The 19,007-nt window shown below is 30.6% G+C and overlaps 1 protein-coding gene across 1 annotated transcript; it reads right to left on the bottom strand.

Moving 5' to 3' along the window:
• Positions 1-3,631: 3,631 nt before the first annotated feature.
• LOC115695027 (uncharacterized) lies at positions 3,632-17,254 on the bottom strand. The gene is made up of 4 exons (XM_030622126.1): positions 17,098-17,254; positions 16,819-16,963; positions 16,414-16,699; positions 3,632-3,844 (listed from the first exon to the last, which is right to left on the bottom strand). Exons 1-4 carry the CDS (start codon positions 17,252-17,254, stop codon positions 3,632-3,634), a joined length of 801 nt encoding a protein of 266 aa, XP_030477986.1.
• Positions 17,255-19,007: the final 1,753 nt, after the last annotated feature.

Raw genomic sequence — 19,007 nt, 5'->3', positions numbered from 1 at the left:
TTCCATATTTATGTTAGCGCTCCCACTCAATTGCTCTATCGTGTTCCTAAAATGTACGTATCACCCTGACCCAAAAGTAGGCTTAACTAACAAATCAAAGAACACGAATAACATTCTTGAGATTGAACCTAATCATATTAGGATTAAGATCATTTGATCTAGGATCAACATGTGATATTGAATTGAATAGATATTACGGTAAATTCTAATATATCTAATCAAAGTTCAATATCGGTCCCTTCCGATGTATACTCCATACATCCGATACTGGTAAACTTTACCAATGTCCTAGAAAGGACATAACACTTTTCCAAGGTGTAAGAATACTTATCGCTGATTATACCATGTCAGTCTAAATCCAGTGTTCTAACAAATCAGGGAATAAACTTTCAAACATACAATTAAGATTATATTCCACTGTGCAGACAACACTATAATCATTAACAAATTCATATGTTCTGGACTTAAATAGAATTCATACATTATATATATATATATATAATCATGAAATAAATCATGTGAACCATGCAGCATAAAATGTTATTTCTGATCTTTATTAATAAGTAAATCTGATTATATTGAAATGGGTTTTATTTAGGGCACAAAACCCAACAAGGTCTTGGTACCCTTCTGCCTCTGTCCCTGACCAATTGATAATCTCCCGTCTTCTTGAGTCCCTTCATCAATAAGGCCAGTGTTGTCAACATCAGGTTCCACCTGAACCTGGTCCCCAGGTTCCACCTGAACCTGTTCTTCCTGATTTTATTCAGGTGTGTTCCCTGTTTGTTCCACCTGAATAGATCCAGTTCTATCCTCAGTATTGCTACCTGCATTGTTAGTCTTTTTTGTACCTGCAGTAGGGTTAGATGTAATAGGCAAACATGGAAAAACATCTTCCTTAAATATTACATCCCTGCTATTAATGGTTTTAAAACCTCTTTGTTCCCAAACCCAAAGCCTATAACCTTTAACTCCCTCAGGATACCCTAGAAAAACACATTTCATAACACTTTGGTGTGCATATGTTGCACAACCAAATACTCTAAGATTAGATAAGTTAGGAGGTTTACCAGACCATTTTTCTTTAGGAGTTTTGAATCCATTTGCACTGGATGGACTTCTGTTGATCAAATAAACAGCTGTTAAAGCTGCTTCTCCCCAGAATCCTTGGGATAACCCTGATTGTAACAGCAAGCATCTCACTTTGTTGAGTATTGTTCTGTTCATTCTTTCTGCAACTCCATTCTGTTGGGGTGTTATCCTAACTGTCCTGTGTCTCTGTATGCCATTTTGTTTACAATAATGGTTAAACTCCTCATTACAAAATTCTAATCCATTGTCAGTCCTTAGAGTTTTTAATTTTTCATTGGTTAAATTTTCAACAAGTGTTCTCCACTGTGTAAATTTAGAAAAAGCCTTATTTTTATGTTCTCCACTGTGAACATACTCTAGGATTTTCTTAGTGTTGTGTGTGCCAGTGGAAAATTTCAGTCTATGATATTTTCCAAGAACACAACACTCACAAAAATCAAGTTTACTAACCTTGTCCTTACCTAGGAGTTTCTGTTCACTCATTAGTTGCAAGCCCTTCTCACTAATATGCCCTAGCCTTCTGTGCCAAGTCATAGCATTAGAGTCATCACTGCTATTGTGAGCAGTATAGTTACAGGGTACTACTGGTGTGCCTTTTAGGTAGTATAAGCCTCCATCTTTGTGTCCTTTCATGATAGTTAGGGCTCCCCTACTAATTTTCATTTGTCCGGCTTCAATTTTTCTTACAATTCCTTGGTCATCTAGAACACTTAGTGAAATTAGGTTCCTGGCTAGGTTAGGAACATATCTAACTTCACTTAGGGTCCTGACTGTAACGTCCCCGCTTCAAGCCTCCATTGGGCCCTTACACCCACGGAATGAATGGCTCTTATACACGAGTACGCCACTCTGGCTGCTTCCTGGATTGATGACTGACCCTACAGACCAACACGAGTGTTTCCAGCATGCTTTGTCCTCACTCGCACGCTTCCTGGGAAAACTTCCCAGGAGGTCACCCATCCTTAAATTACCCCAAGCCAAGCACGCTTAACTTTGGAGTTCTTTCGTGATGGGCTACCGAAAAACAAGATGCACCTTGTTGACATAGGTAGTACCAATCAATCCATTTAAGCCCTCTTCAACTGTGTAGTCCCATACCTACACAGTCTCAGAATCATCCCACTTGACCTTCCCCAGGCGATGTGGGATTGCACAGCTTACCCGGTATTTCCCCTTACGGATCACGGGACTACTGACTGTCACAATCACCCCCCCTTACGGGGTCCGACGTCCTCGTCGACCACACTTCCGGCTGGGTCAAGGCTCTGATACCATTTGTAACGTCCCCGCTTCAAGCCTCCATTGGGCCCTTACACCCACGGAATGAATGGCTCTTATACACGAGTACGCCACTCTGGCTACTTCCTGGATTGATGACTGATCCTACAAACCAACACGAGTGTTTCCAGCGTGCTTTGTCCTCACTCGCACGCTTCCTGGGAAAACTTCCCAGAAGGTCACCCATCCTGAAATTGTCCCAGGCCAAGCACGCTTAACCTTGGAGTTCTTTCGTGATGGGCTACCGAAAAACAAGATGTACCTTGTTGACATAGGTAGTACCAATCAATCCATTTAAGCCATCTTCAACTGTATAGTCTCATACCTACACAGTCTCAGAATCATCCCACTTGACCTTCCCCAGGCGATGTGGGATTGCACAGCTTACCCGGTATTTCCCCTTACGGATCACGGGACTACTGACTGTCACACTGACCATGCCATCATACATCTTGAAACTAATAGAACCAGATCCTTGTATGTCACAGGTTTGGTTGTTTCCAAGTATAACTCTACCACCATTAGATTTCCTGAAATCAAACATAAAATTCTTATTATTAGTCATGTGGAAAGTGCAACCAGAGTCAAGGATCCATTCATCTTTGATGGATGGTCCAACTTGGTACACTTCACCACTTTCATATCCATCAGTCAAATTAGCATCATGCATATCAGGTTTGTTCTTAGAGTTTGAGTGTTTAGAATCTCCCTGTCCATGTGGTTTTTGTATGTTATTTCTTTTTAAGAAATAACAATCTCTTTTAAAATGCCCAGGTTTGCCACGATTGTAACAACCATTAGTTTCATCAGCATTTCTAGTGTTAGAATTAGATCTACCTCTTTGTTGTCCTCCTGGTTTGCTTGAATTTCTGCCTTGACTTCTGCCTCTGTTATTCCAAGGTTTTCTTGGACCTGGTCTGCCCCTACTCAAATTGACTTCACCATTTGAGTTTCCACCTTTCTCTGTTCTCATCTCTAAGTCTTTAGATTTTAGGGCAGAGATCACCTCCTTTAGGGTTATTGATGTCCTTCCATACTTAATAGCAGTCTTAACTTCCCTATAGGATTCAGGTAAAGAGTTTAGGATAATTATAGCCTGGTTTTCATCACTTAGAGCCTCATTTTCCCCAGAATTTTCAAGTTCAATATGCATCCTTAAGAATTCATCCAAATTTTGATCAAGAGTTTTGGATGAACTCATCTTAAATCCAAAGATCCTTTCCTTCAAGAAAATCTTGTTGGTTAAGGATTTTTGTTGAAACTATTCTTCCAGTTTCTTCCAAATCTGGGCAGGGGTTTTTTCCTTGTCTATCAGTCTGATAATGGCATCTGATAAGTTGAATATCATGATACCAGTTGTTGTTTCCAAGTATTCTTCTTGTTGAATCTTAGTAGTCCCTTCTGGCCATTCTATAGGGTCATTAAGCACTCTCAACAGCTTCTGTTGAGCCAAGAGTGACTTAATCTTTCTCCTCTAAATCCTATAATCACCATAACCATCGAATTTGTCAATGTCTACCTTTAAATTGCTCATGATTAATGAAATCAGATAAAATCAGATAAAGATAAATAATAAGCAATTTAGTTATAAAGATTAATTAAGGAAATGTCACAGAAATCCTTTGTTAAAGATTTCAGTTTGATCAGATTGAGTTCTTGAAGTTCTTGTTTGTGTTTCTTGATTTCTTGCTTGAGTTTTCTTCCTTCCTGATTAGTTTGAATGTTGAATTTTCAAACTTTAACCAAGCTCTGATACCATTGTAGGAAATTTTAAGTCTTTTCCAACTTTACCCTACACCAACAAATAAACAAATCAGTTTTACCAAGGTCAATTTTGACCTTTCCCTGTTCCTGACTTTTCAAAGTCAGCTGAGTCAAACCGACTCCGTTTTGCCTTTGAACAAAACCCAATACTCCAGAAGCTTCTCAATCACTTCCTTTTTTAGGTTTTTTCCTCGAAACCCTAGCAGAGAGTTTCTCTCTGAGAAACTCGAACCCTAGCCCTCGATAACCCAGAAATCTCAATACAAAGCCAAGATCAGATCTAACAAGATCTGATCTATCCTCAAACACACACACAAATAGAAAGAAATTAGGTTTAGAAAACACCAGAATTTTTCCCGAAGTTCACCAATAAATTGGCTACGTCTCCGTTTGAGCTACTCCTCAAGTTTGAGAGCTCGATTCCACTATTTCTTGCTGATCAGAAGTACAACAATGGAGATTCCAAGTCACAGGTAATTTCTGACTGGTAATCTCTTATTTTAATACATGTATTTAGTGTTTAATCCCTCTCTCTCACAATCTCTAACTCTCTGTTTGTTTTTCTTGTGCATGTGAGATCATCAACTCCTCCTCCTTCAAGTGAATCACCTCTGGATCTTGAAGCAGAGCCCTCAACCGTATCTGGTTGTGTGTCTGATGCAGGTATATATAGATCTAGGGTTCAGCCTTTTGTCTCTGTAATTTGTTAGTTAATTTAGTTACAGAAATTAGTTAGGTGTGGATTAACCTAATCCATTCTAACTAATTTGTGTTAGGGATTCTAGAGGTCGAAGGCCAAAATAGGGATTTGCATGTATTTACTTTTCTGTCCTTGTATTAAGTTTGTTTATCAGTGTAAGTGGAGGTTTACTCCAACATTTATTTTATCTCTATGTGCAAGGTCGGCCCTAGGTATAGGCAGGCTAGGCCCGCGCCTAGGGCCCACTCATTTTAGGGGCCCAAATAAAAAAAATATCTTTTAAAAAATATATATATTTTTTAATAATTTTTAGAAATACTATTTATCTTTATAGTAAGGGCCTAAAAATTTTTGTTTGCCTATAGCCTATTTCAACTCAGGCCCACCCCTATCTGTGTGGGTATTTTTTGTCCATATGGTTAGTTGATGAACTGGTTTCAATTATCTTCTTTATTTATTATTTTATGTTTTGTTATGATTTTTGTTACGAGGATTCACATGTTTGAAACTGGTTTGTTATTGTACGTAATTAAGCTTTAAGTTTTGTTTTTTCTTTTGTTATTTTGGGAATCTGGTTTCGTTGTGTGAAATTTTTAACTAGATGATAAGTAAAATTGGCATCTGATAATTTAATTTTCTAAATTATTTGTTAAAATAAAAAATAATGTGCTATATATTTTTTTAACTAACTCGTTTTTGTGTTTCAATTTTTTTTATTGTTTAGTTGTTTTATGTTTGTTCAATTTTTTATGTAATTAGCTTTTCTCTTTAAGATTTTAATTGGTTTTCGTGTTTGTTCGATGTAATTGGTTTCTTTTCATATGATATTCAATTGGTTGTTTAATGTAATTAATTCCTCTGTATCAAAAATTTTATTTGGTTAGTTAATGCAACATGTTTCAAAGATTTAAGTTTATTTATATGTTAAGAATTCTCTTATGATGGTATATTTTTTTTAATTAACTAGTTTTTTTGTTTCAATATATCATTTTATTGTTTTAGGTTTCTTATATTTTTATTTTAATTAATTGAATTTAGTAATTGGTTTTTATATTTAATTTTTGTTTTAGTTATTTAGCTAATTGGTTTATGTGAGTTAATTTTTAATTTAATTGTTTAACGTTTCTCTGTATCAAATTTTTGTTAAGTTTTTTGGTGTAACGAGTTTTTGTTATTTAGTTTAAAGTCATTGTTAAAAAATATTTTATGGTATGTGTTGTTTTTCTTTTTTAAGTAACTGATTTTTGTAATTGATATATCTTTTCAATACTTTAGGGGTCATATGTTTGTTCACTGTTTAGTTGATTGTAAATGAAACTGGTTTTTGTATTAAATTATTGTTTTTGTTATTATACGTATCTGGTTCTAAGATTTGGTTTTAATTTGATTAACGGTGTCATATTTTAAACTAGATATTATGAATTTCTCTTTGTCAAATTCTAAGGTCCAACTCTGGCGACAACTCCAACGTCCAACATCGGTGACAACTTCAATGTCTAATTACATTGACTTTTTGGTAGCGATAAATTTTCCAACGATGATGGCAATTATGTTGAATATTCTCATTCTATTTTCTATTTTTATTGAAGCTAATATTTTGTTTTAGTGGACAGTGACTGTTTTGTATAGTGAGTTAATAATTGAGTCTTGGAGCTTCTCAAAAATTTGTAACTAGCTTTAATTTTAGTCTTGTGTTGGTTTTAATTTTGATACTAGGTTGGAGGTCAAGTCTTAGAGCTTCTAAGAAGCATGTAAAATTTATATGAGTTTGGGTATTTGTAACTAATTTTTTTCGTTAAGAAACCAGTTTTTGATTATATAGAATAAATTGATTTATTAATTTATCGTCTTAATAAAATTATTTTAGTATTCCTTCAATTTTTGTAAAAAAAAAAAACACTTACGTCATTTTTTTTATTCTAGTATTTTAATTTTAAAAAAAAAAAAAAGAAAAAAAAAACACAATTTTAAAATTTTTTATGACATTTCTCCTTATATATAATAATTTTTTGGGTTGAGATGCAAAATGGCCCTAAATTTGAAAACTAAGTTAGTAAATGTCCATTTTTTAAAAAAATTAAGAAAATGACTAAATCTAATAAATTAGCTAATAAAAATTATAAAAATACATTTATCACATATTTTTTAAAAAAAGTATATAATAATAAAATTAGCTTATATAATTTTTTTAGTATTGCATATTATTATATTGTAACAAAAATAAATAAATATATTAGATCATTTAAATATATACAGCAGTATTAGATATATTGTAGTACTGAAAATTAATATATCGTATTAATAAAATTATATACCACAAAGAAATTATAATAATACTAAATTAATACTCAAAATATATATATATTATACTAACAAAATTATATATACTACCATTAAAATATGAATACAAACCAAAAAATGTATGTATAATAAAGTAGAAACTAAATATCATATTAAATAAATGGTATATTATAGACAACAAAAACTATATACCATACAAGAAAACGTATATACCTACAATAAAAAGTAAAACAAAATAATTTATAATATTATTAAAAAAAATTATACATATCATATTAACAAAATTATATATCACCTTTATGTATACAAAAATAAAAAGTAAACATGCATTATCTAAAATAAAATGATATACTATACAATAAAATTTATATATCATATAACATAAAATAAATACCTTACAATAGAAATATATATAATAATAACAAATAAAAATAAAAATATATAGGATGCTAATAAAATTATATATCATGTCAACAAAAGTATAATAGAAAATAGAACTTAAATATTATTTAAAAAAATTATATATTGTATAACAAAAAATACATATACCATTCACCAAAACATATATACAAAAAATAATAATAAAAAAAAATATAGATTACTAATATATATATATATGTATACTATACTAACCAAATTATATACCACAATTAAAGTATATATACCAGACCATTGTATATAATAAAATAAAAACTAATTAAATATTATTTAAAATAAATAATCATACAATCAAAAAATATAAAAATAATAATTAAATATATGTAGCATGGCAATAAAATTATATACATACATTAAAATATTTTTATTATGCTAATAAAATTATCTATCACTATTATACATATCATAATAAAAAATAAATATCATCTAAGAATAATAATATACCATACAACAAAATAGAAATATACCGTACAACAAAATCTATATACCGACAACCCAAAACAACTCATAAAAAATTTAAAAAATTGACATAACTTTTAAATAAAAAAGATTTTAACAAAACTAATATAGATATACTATAATGTTTAAATAATTTGCTTCTAATTCTAAAGAAATAAAAAAAAATAATGATTTTGAAATGAGGACATTTACTAACATAGTGTTATGATTTATGGTCATTTGCTATATTTTTTTGAAATGAGGACATAAATTAATATAGTCCTATGATTTAAGGCCATTTACTATAATTCCATATTCTTAAGTTTTTAGAAAAATATCATATTTTGTATACTTAAATTTTTATGCCATATATATAAAAACTTGCATTTTATTTCTCATATTTTTGTAATAGCCTCTGTACAAATTACCTTACATTGCACTTTTTTATATTTTTATTGAAAAAAAAATTGTTTCCTTTTACATTTTTACCATTTATATTTTTTTTATGAACTGTTTATCAATTATTACAAAAAAATTTTATTTCAATTCAAACTATCATTTTTGATATTAGTGTAGTGTACGCAAATTAAATTTCTCAAAATTAATTCAAAATTGTTGAATATTCTAAATAACTATAATTAAATGTACCTTGTTATACAATATAAAGAGTAAGCTTATAGTACACCTTCTAAAGAGATGTTCATCCGTTTATTTATGTATTTAAGAAAAGAAAATTAGTTGATTTTTTTTTTAATAACCATGTTATAATTATTTAAGACCACCTATAAACTTTTAAAATTTTTTGAATAGTTTATAATGCCGAAAATAAGATTTAAATATTATATTGTACCTGCAATTAATTTTTCTTATATACGTAATAAATAACTATTTGAACCTTATTATCGTCACTATAAACTATTCAAAATTCTCTAAAAACTTACATGCAATTTTAAATAACTACAACATACACAAACAATCATGAAAAATATTAAACTAAAATTTTGTCTATATGCCGAAACAAATAAAAGGTTCTACCAAAATACTCCATCAGGAGTGTAGGACAAAAATTTTCCAATACATACATAAAGATTTTATTTTATCGGGTGTGTACGTTAAAAAATTTGTAGTTTAGCTCCCGTGTTAGAATGTGGAATAAGATGAATGAGATTCTATCTCAAAACCAATTGACAATGGAAAAAAATAACTCGTTCATCTTATATTTAATAATTTATTTTTACACATTAATAACGTGAGACTAACTCTAATAATTTTAAGTAAATTTGTGACAGGTTTTAAATAATTACACTTTACAATGTCATATAAAATAATTTAAATAATTATTTGTTACTTTCTCATGGTGCCGAAAGACATGCTCCTACCATAAAAATTAAAATTGTCTATTCTTTTACCCGAGTCAAACTAAATATTGATGAAATGCTAATCTCAACTCACAACTCATTTAAAGTACACCAAAACATAGTATGTAAAATAAGCGCAACACTTGCATCAAAACTGATTTGCCCAGATAACTACAAGGAAATAAATGCATTAAGTAAAATCTCAAACTCAAACATACCCATCAAAAACTACCTTCTGAAAATAAGCAAGGTTAACTATATCTGACTGGATCGGGCTATCTAAAATCCATTTGATACTTTCCACAAGAGTGCTAAAAAGCAGAGTTTGAAGACTGTCAAAATTCATAAATCCATCACTCCATGCAAAAAAAAAAAAAAAAATACTTATTTAAGTAAATATTTGACATTTTGCACGCACTAACAACATACAAAAGTCATTTTAAACTTTCTTCAAGATATTTGAAAATGGTATTTACAGAACTGAACATTTCTCACAATAGACAATGACACTATTCTAGCTCAAAAAATTGTTGTTGTTGTACTTATATTTTTCACTAGATTTTTAATTAAAGGCTAAAACATCTAAAGTTATAAAAATTGTTTCCTATGAGTTATCAATGATACACCATACTTGAAAAATTGGACACACAAACTGTTCTAAAGTCCAATGCAAGGACAAGGTTTCCCAAAATTAGAAAATTATATATAAATAATACAAAATAAAAGTAACATTGATCACAAAATAAAAGTACGTTGGAATGACATGATGATTTTGATGCAAGTGTTGGAAGTTTCAACACCATTGATCACAAAATTCGATTTTCATCACCAGAATGATGAGCCTAACTAATTAATCTGCTTCACAGTCACTGGAATAACCAGTCACTATTACGACCCTGCAAAAGCAACGGAAAGATGACTATAAAATCATGAAAAATTTTATATATGCATATATATATATATATATATATATATATCAAACTTGAACAACTTAGAGAAACAACCCATTAAAAATCGAATTATCTAATGGAATATGGAGTTCCTTCCTCCTTTGCTCGCTCAAAATGGAAAAAGAAGATTAGGCAATACTGGGAGAAGGTAGTAAAATGTAGAGAAATTTACATCAGGTGACACAAATTTCATTTTAATTATAAAATTCTGCCCGGGAATTTTATTATTCAAATTACTGCCGATTTTAATAGTAATACCGCCTATTTGCATAATAAAATACCGCTGGTCCTCTGACAAACAATTTCCTTTTCTTTTTCATTTTCTTTTATTATTTTGCTTAGTTTTTCTTGAATACTAAAGGTACGGATTCAATTATTTGAATTTTGACAGCTATTTTTTTTTTTTTTTCAATTTTACAATATTATCAAAAAACTTTCTGTTTTTTTTAAAGATTAAAAAAACTTTTTTTTTGGCCATATTAATAATTATTATATAATTATTTAGGTTCAAATTATATTATTGTGACTTATTTTTTAAGATGGTTATTTTGATATGTAAGAAGTATATATTTTTTGCATTATTTTTTCAAATAATTAACCATATATTTTAATAAAAAAAACTAAAAAAATGGTCAAAGTTTAAATTTGATTGAAACTTAATAAACTATCCAATTTTATGAGTTACTAAAAATTAACAAATTATATTCTTCTTATGCTCCTGTTATAGAGCAATTTCAATAGGTTTCTAAAGTAATTTCTAAAAAGGTACCAAATAGTATCTATATATACATGATTATTGCTCTATAGTAACTTTTATATGTAATTATAATTATTAATTTCTTAAATATACTTACAATTAACTTGCAAAGTTGTTTAAGACAAAATAATCTAGATATATGTTAAATAAGTAACCAACTTCATGAGTTACTAAATGATATATATAGAACAAGTTTATTTAATAGAGTTGTTTTAATATATTTTTTAAAAAATAACAAAGTAACCAAATAGCATTTTAAACATTGTACAATTAGTTATACTATGAAAATTATTATTTTTATAGTTGTACTCATAAATTATGTGGTAAACACTTATACTTTATACTTTATTGTATCTCATTAAATTATGAAATATGTTTGAAAGGTAATGAAAATGTTTGAAAATGTTGCTACAATACAAATATAAAAAGCAACATAAACTTATTTTAAATAAGACAAAAATTTACTTAAAACAAAGTTTTAATAATGTAATTAATTTTAAGATGTTTAAGATACTATTTAGTTTCTTTAGGTAATAAAATGTATATAAGATAATATTATTGTAAAGTAACACTTATTAAAGTAAAACTAATTAGTATCTTCCCATCTTACTTTTTAATTACAGTAACTTTTAAATATAAAATAAATAAAATATTTTTATAAAATATTGAATTTTGTTGGAGTTTAAAATTGGGTTAATTGTTTTCTTAAAAAACTAATTTAAATTATGTAAAAGATTTTAAAAAAATACCTTTAAGTCTAAGTATTTTATATTGTAAAAGCGAAAATATATATATATATTTATATATATATATATATATATTTACCACTTATTACACTTATTAAAATAATCACTTTAAAGAGTAGGTTAAGTAAGTACTAATTTTGAGTCAAAACAGTTAATGATAAAGCTAAAATTCTTCAATTAAAATTATAAGAGAGAAAGTTACACATAGAGGTAGACAAAAATAATAAATAATAAAGAAAATTAAGAAAAACAAACAAACAAACAAAATGCTGCAAATGCAATAAAGAAAGAGAAGGAAAAAAAATGTGATAAGCACGGTCTTAAGAAAATGACAAGAAAAGATGTGATATTAATTACGGTACGGTACGGTATGAGATTGATTAAAATAGCTGACAAGAATTATGTAATTTTTTTGCAATTTGCGTATATTAAAATGTAATATGGGGTTACGTACCTTGGCCGGAGCGGAACCAGCGTCTGCCAACTGAGAGGACATGAAACCACCGCTGGAGAAGGCTGGCTGGCGGAGAACATTTTCCAAAACCCTAGGATATAAATTTTGGGAGAAATCGCCTCAGCTCAGCTATGGAGAAATGCGTACAAATTTTCCCGCCAAGTTAGGTTTTGGGGGGGTTTTTGATTTAGTTAATAAATTTATTTGGTAGTGTGTTTGGTTCTTTTGAATCGTGTCTTTTGGTAACATTTTTATTTTTTAATTTTTTAATCACAAAATAAAAGTAAAATTTTTGTTTTAAAAATTTTTGTTTTTAAAAAATAATAATAAGTTCTGTAACTACTTCAATTTTAAAAACAGAAAATAAAAGTGTGTTCTGTAACGTTTATTTTTATATTCATTTATTGATTTTATTTACGTCGGGTTTAGGTTTGGGGTCGGATTCGGGTTCAGGTCAGAGGTCGAATTTAGCTCCAGGGCCGTGAGGAGATTTAGGTCTGGGTCTGATCGAATTCCAAAATATTGATTAAGAAAAAAAACTGTTTAAAAAAATATTGAAAATGATTTTTTTTTGTTTTTGAAATTTTGATTCTTAATTAAAAAATTGAAAAGTAAAAATAATTTTATAGAACATGTCTTTGAAATTTTTTTTCACTTTTTTACTTTTAAAAATAAAAAACTGATTAAAAAAGTGTTAGTAAACACACAATAATACCACTTTTTTTAAATGACAAAATAAGTTATGAGTTTAAGTATAAATAAACACACAATTTATAACTCAGATTCTTAGAGATAAAAACTAGAGAAATGTATGTGAAAAATAATTCATAATGCTCACCTTTCAAGCAGGTTTATTAAAATATTTTTTAATAAAATATATAAAAAAAAAAATCACTTTAGACTGATTTGACCATTAGTGATATAATAGTTGAAATGATGATGGTCAATTTTCAAAGTGAAAATTTAATTAATCAAATTTATTAGGTAGTGTGCTTGGGTCTGTTGCGATAATTACATAGTTTGTAATCCAACTAAAAAATAATATCATTTAATAATTAATTTTAAAATTGAAAATTTCTAATAATTATAAGGTGTAATTACTAATTATATACACTAATTTTTAACTATATCAAATTGAATGATTAGTTATCATCTAAATTTATACTCAAATTTAAATTGCAAAATGCTTTACTAAGCACATATTTTTGAGAAGAAAAAAAAAATATTTTTATAAATTCAAATTTGGGAGTATGATTGGTAAATCATATTTTATTCAACAACAATTGATTCATAATATATCTATTTTTATTGATTGGATGAGCAAGTATCTATTTTATATAAATTTAATTAAAAAAGTAAAAATATTTTTAAAAAAAAGTAATGTTTTAGAAAATGTTTTCATTTTTTATTGTTTAAAATGAGAATTAAAATTTTGTAAATAAAAATAAGTTATTTTCAAATTTATTTAAACTCTTTTTTTTTTGTTCCGTTATAGTTTATTTGTATTTTTTTTTCATCAATATTTTGGACCTCAACCTTGCAATTAGACCCCGATTACGACCATGAGCCCAGACCCCAACTCCTTGTCCGGACCTCGAACCCCATCCCCCGTCTCCGACTAGGACCGCGACCACCGGCAACCGTTCCGAACCTAGACCATGACCCCTAGCTCCTCGAGTAAGACCCCAGTTCGAACCTATACACCAAGCCCAGCCTCCGAACCCCGACCCCAAACCTGAACCCTAGACCCTAACCCACTTTCTCTAACATCCCTTTCTCATTCCTCACTTAAATAAGAAAAAAAATTGTGACACATTTCTATTTTTAGTTTTTAAAATAAAAAATAACAAAAATTATGAAACACACTTTATCTTTTTAAAAGGAAAAATTGTGGTATAAGTCCCCAAAAAGTTTACTTTAATGCAGATAAGTGCTCAACCTTGAAAATTGACAGTAATAGTTCCCAAGTTCACCATTTTTGTAAGTCTATCGATACCTAATTTAACAGATATGTTAAGTGCTGACAAGAATGCCACATGTTGAAGGTTAATTGGTTCAAATAATAACTTTAATTAAAAATAATTTAAATAATAAAAATTATTAAAAAAATAAAATAAAAAATTCAATTTTTTTATTTTGTTTTTCTTTTTTATTTGTTTTCTCCCTTGATTGTTCACGTCGCTCTCTCCTTATTCTTCTTCTTCTTCGTGGAGCACAGATCCATGGCCATGAAAACAACACTAATAGAGAAGCCCATCCCTAGCTGCTCAATATACCACCTTTCTTTTTCAAGCTCTTTGTTTATTGTCTTCTCTCCTTCTCCGTCTTCCACCACCATTGATCCAAAATCTAAAACTGGAGGTTGGCTTGTCAGACTTCCAACACGCACAGATCACAACCATTGTGGAGTGAGGCTTCGACCAACGAGCCTGTCTACAAACAAGGGCCAAACTTATAGGGAGAGAGACAAGTGGCAGATCTATTCAGATTTCGTCGACGACGAGCAGCGAGGCTAACGACAATGACAAGCTCTTCATCACCAACATAAACCACTTTCTATAGCCTTCTCCCATGCCATCGCCGATCTCCACCACTAGGGTTGTGATTTTTCAAATATAAAATTTCAGATTTGGGGTGTGCGCCCTAAAATTTGAACCTAGATCTTTGGGCAGTAATGTGGCTAAGCTTTGGGTAAACTGGGCGGAGTAGGTTCTTGGATTGATGGGAGGGATCTATTTTTTAATTCATATGGGAAGATTTTCATCTATTTTTTATTATCCTTTTTTTATTAAAGGAGAAAAATTTATTAATCAAAACATAGCAAATTCTACATGAATTAGCATCCACAAAACAACAAAAGACAGACTTACTTACATGTTACAAACAAAATTAAAGATTTATTGGTCCCTCTTAGAGAGATTCCTCCTATTAACAAGTCTTAATCTCGCTTTATGTGTAACTCTAATCAAACTATTCACATAAGAAATCAAAAAAATATTTTTGCTCAAAAAATACAAACATTCTCATTCTACCAAATAAAATAAACTACTGCCGCACAAACAGCTTCAACACTTTTATGAAGCAGATTGCGATCTCGGTTAGCATTTAACCACAAAAGTAAATTCAGATAAGAGTTTGGCCAAATGGCATTACCTGGCCAAGAATGGATAGCGTGGATGAGATGCTTGGAAAAAGAAAAAAAAAAAAAAAAAAAAAGATGATTATGACAGTCAACACCAACCTCACAAATTGGGCAGCTAGTAGAATTCATGGCAATTTCTCTTGCCAACGGGTGATCTTTTGTTAATAAGTTATTATGAGGGACTTTCCAGAGAATAAATTTATATTTTGGTATGGATAATCTACACCAATTTATTTTACAATTATCTACTTTAGCATGAGGAGTAAGAAAAGAATTGTAAAGCTTAATAACCCAAAATCTTCCCTCTCTTCCAGCATCCACAATTGTGTCACGAGTGAAAACACTCCCAAGCTTAAGAAGTTTGCATCAGTAACAACTCACATCACCTTTCTTATCAACCACCCAAAAATATTGGTTTTTTAAATAGATAGCATTGATCCATTTAACCCACAGAACATCTTGTTTTATTGAAATAGCCTAAATATATCTAGCAATCGAAGCATTGTTCCACTTGATTCCTTCCTGAAAATGCAAACCTCCATAATTCTTAGGTTTGCAGACAAGATCCCAAGAAGTTAGATGCATCTTACTAGAATTACCTTTCACATCCCACAAAAAGTCTCAGCAGAGTTTATTAACCTCATTAACTACTTCTGTGGAAGCATAAAGATACTCATCCAATAACAACGAATGTCCAATAACACTGATTGAATGAATCACACTCTACTTGTAAATGAGAGATGCATGCTTGCCCAGCTATGAGGTTTTGGTTGAATCTTCAAAAGAAAATGATTACAATCTACTATTTTCTATTTTGTTGGCCTCATTGTCACACTGAGATACTTGAGAGGGAATTGACCCTCATCATAAGGAACCGAATCCCAGATAGCCAGTTTACTTGCTTCATCAACCACGCCAAAGTAAATATGAGACTTGTTTGGGTTAGCATGGAGGCCCAAATAGCTACTAAAAATAGAAAAAGTTTATTGGATTACCTGAATTGACTTAACCGTCCCCTTACAAAACAAGATCAAATCATCAGCAATGCAAGGACTGACTATCTTTAAGGATTTGCACATAGGATGATACTTGAAATCTAAACCACGAGCATCAAAGAGTAATAATCGAGTAAGATATTCCATTACTAACACAAAAGGTAAAGGAGAGAGGGGATCTCTTTGCCTTAACCCACTTTTCCCCTGAAATCTCCTATGCACACGACCATTAAGAACTAAGGAGTAGGTAGAACCCCTTAAGCGTGTCATGATCCAATTGATGAATCTGGTGGGAAGAGGTAACTTTTCAGAAGTTCTTCTAAAAAATCTCAGTCTATAGTGTCATAAGCGTTGCTCAAATCAATCTTCATGAGACATCGAGGAGAAATTACTTTCCTATTATACCCATGAAGTAGGTCTTGAAGAATGAGCATATTGTGGGTAATTGACCTATTCTTGATAAAGACACCTTGATACCTGTTTACGAGAGAAGGTAACACATTAGCCATTCTGCTGCACATCATCTTGGAGATGCATTTGTACAAAAGTACTGCAACAAGCAATCGATCTATAATCAACAACTTTAGAAGGCTTCTTAGTCTTAGGGATTAAAGAAAGGAGTATGTTATTCAGCTGAGAGGGGATTTCCCCTATTTCAAAGAACAACTTTCGAGATGTCATCACCAATATCAGCCCAAAAAGCCTTGAAAATTTTTGAGCCAAAACCATCAGGGCATGTACTTTTTAAATCAAGAATACTAAACAGAGCTTTCTTGACATCAAAACTAGTAAAAGGCTTAATCAAATGAATTTGTTGATCAACATTTAGAGTAGTACCCATGATGAAACAATCCTTCTTGATACTCCTTTTTTTGTTTGGTCATTAGACTAGGACTTCCCATAAAACTTTTAAAGTGGTTTAAGTAGTGTGAGACCACCTTATCATTATTATCCACCAAATTACCATGATGGTCAACAAAAGAGGCTGTACGATTGGTTTCCTTGAGCTATTTAATACTATCATGAAAATAAGTTGTGTTTTCATCCCCAAACTACAACCAATTAATCTTATTTTTTTGTCTCAAGTAGCTTTCCATCATTTTAGAACAAGAACTCATGGTTGCCTTAATCTTTGTCTCTTCGTCAAAAAGCTCCATGGAATGAATGTTACATTGAATTCGAAGCTGGAGCTGATCAAAATGAACCTTAGCTGAAATATAAGCTTGTTGGACATCCCCTATCAATATTTTATTAAACTCCCCAAGTACCTTCCTCACTCTCTTTAACTTGACCATAGTTTGAAATAGCCCAGTACAACCAATTTTCCAACACTATCTATCTAAAATCTTGGTGTTCTGTCCATATATTGAAGAATTTAAAAGGCTGAAATTCTAAATTCCCAACATGCAAACTTCTAAGAATACACAAGCAGTGGTCTGAAATAAGATTCTATTGATAAAAAGCTTTAGTAGATGGATGTAGAACAACCCAATTTCATTCTTGAAAACCCAATCAATTATAGAATAGATTCTTCCATTATCTAAGTAAAAATAAAACTAGAACTCTTAAATTCATCAACTAAACCAATTGCAAGAATCCTCAAGCTTAATGGGCACTACAGGTCGACCACCAACTCGATCCTCAACATCAAAAATAACATTGAAAACACCCATTATGAGCTAAGGATTAACAGGAAAAGGAAGAGAAGCAAGATGTTGCCATAACTTCTTTCTCTCAATGATAGAGTTCAAACCATAGACCACAGTAAGACAAAACTCATTTTTGATCCCAGAGTGTTTAACAAAATAGTGCAAGTATTGTTTATTTTCAACTAATACAGTAATATTTACATATGTATGTAACCAGAAAATTCTAACCAAAAAAATCGGCAGTCATCATAACATCAACTTTATTACCAAGAACCTTAGTTTTCAACAAAGCCCATATTCCCACTTTATTCAACTTGCAGAGAGTACTAACATCCTTCTGATTATTCCTTGTAATAAGACCCCTAACATTCCAACAAAGTAGATTGCAACAATCCATTAAGAATGATGAACTGCATTATCCCTGCCCTCCTTGTTAATTCTAGGAGGACTCCCAAAACGTGATGGTAACTTCCATCGATTTCCTTTACGTGTCTCCCAGATACCACCAGGATCATCACACCTTGTTGCCTACTAAGTAACAACTCCCTCCGTACTTGGTAGGGAGATATTCTTTGTAATCTCAGTAACATCAATATTAATAGACTCACGAATAATCTGATCAGAATTACTCACAACACTATCAACGATAGTAACAAAAACCATCTCTATTTTCTCCCCTACAACCTCAACCTCAACATAATTCTCAGTATTCTCGCAAGGTGGCACAATATAAACAATCTCATCTATAGCTTGAACTTTTAGTTTCTAGATTTGTTTTATCACTTATAGACAATCAGGAACATTATGGCTATATTTTCCACACATGGTATATTTAGTAGGAAGCCATTCAAATTTAATAGGAACCTCAAAGATCTGATCTCATTCATTCTCAAAAGATATAACATTAGAAACTTTATCCTTGATCTCCATCTCTACTAAAACCCG

Source organism: Cannabis sativa, chromosome X (assembly GCF_029168945.1).
Source record: "Cannabis sativa cultivar Pink pepper isolate KNU-18-1 chromosome X, ASM2916894v1, whole genome shotgun sequence".
Classification (NCBI taxonomy): Eukaryota; Viridiplantae; Streptophyta; class Magnoliopsida; order Rosales; family Cannabaceae; genus Cannabis; species Cannabis sativa.
The sequence above is the reverse complement of the archived record's forward strand: the minus strand, read 5'-3'. Positions and strand labels throughout refer to the sequence as shown.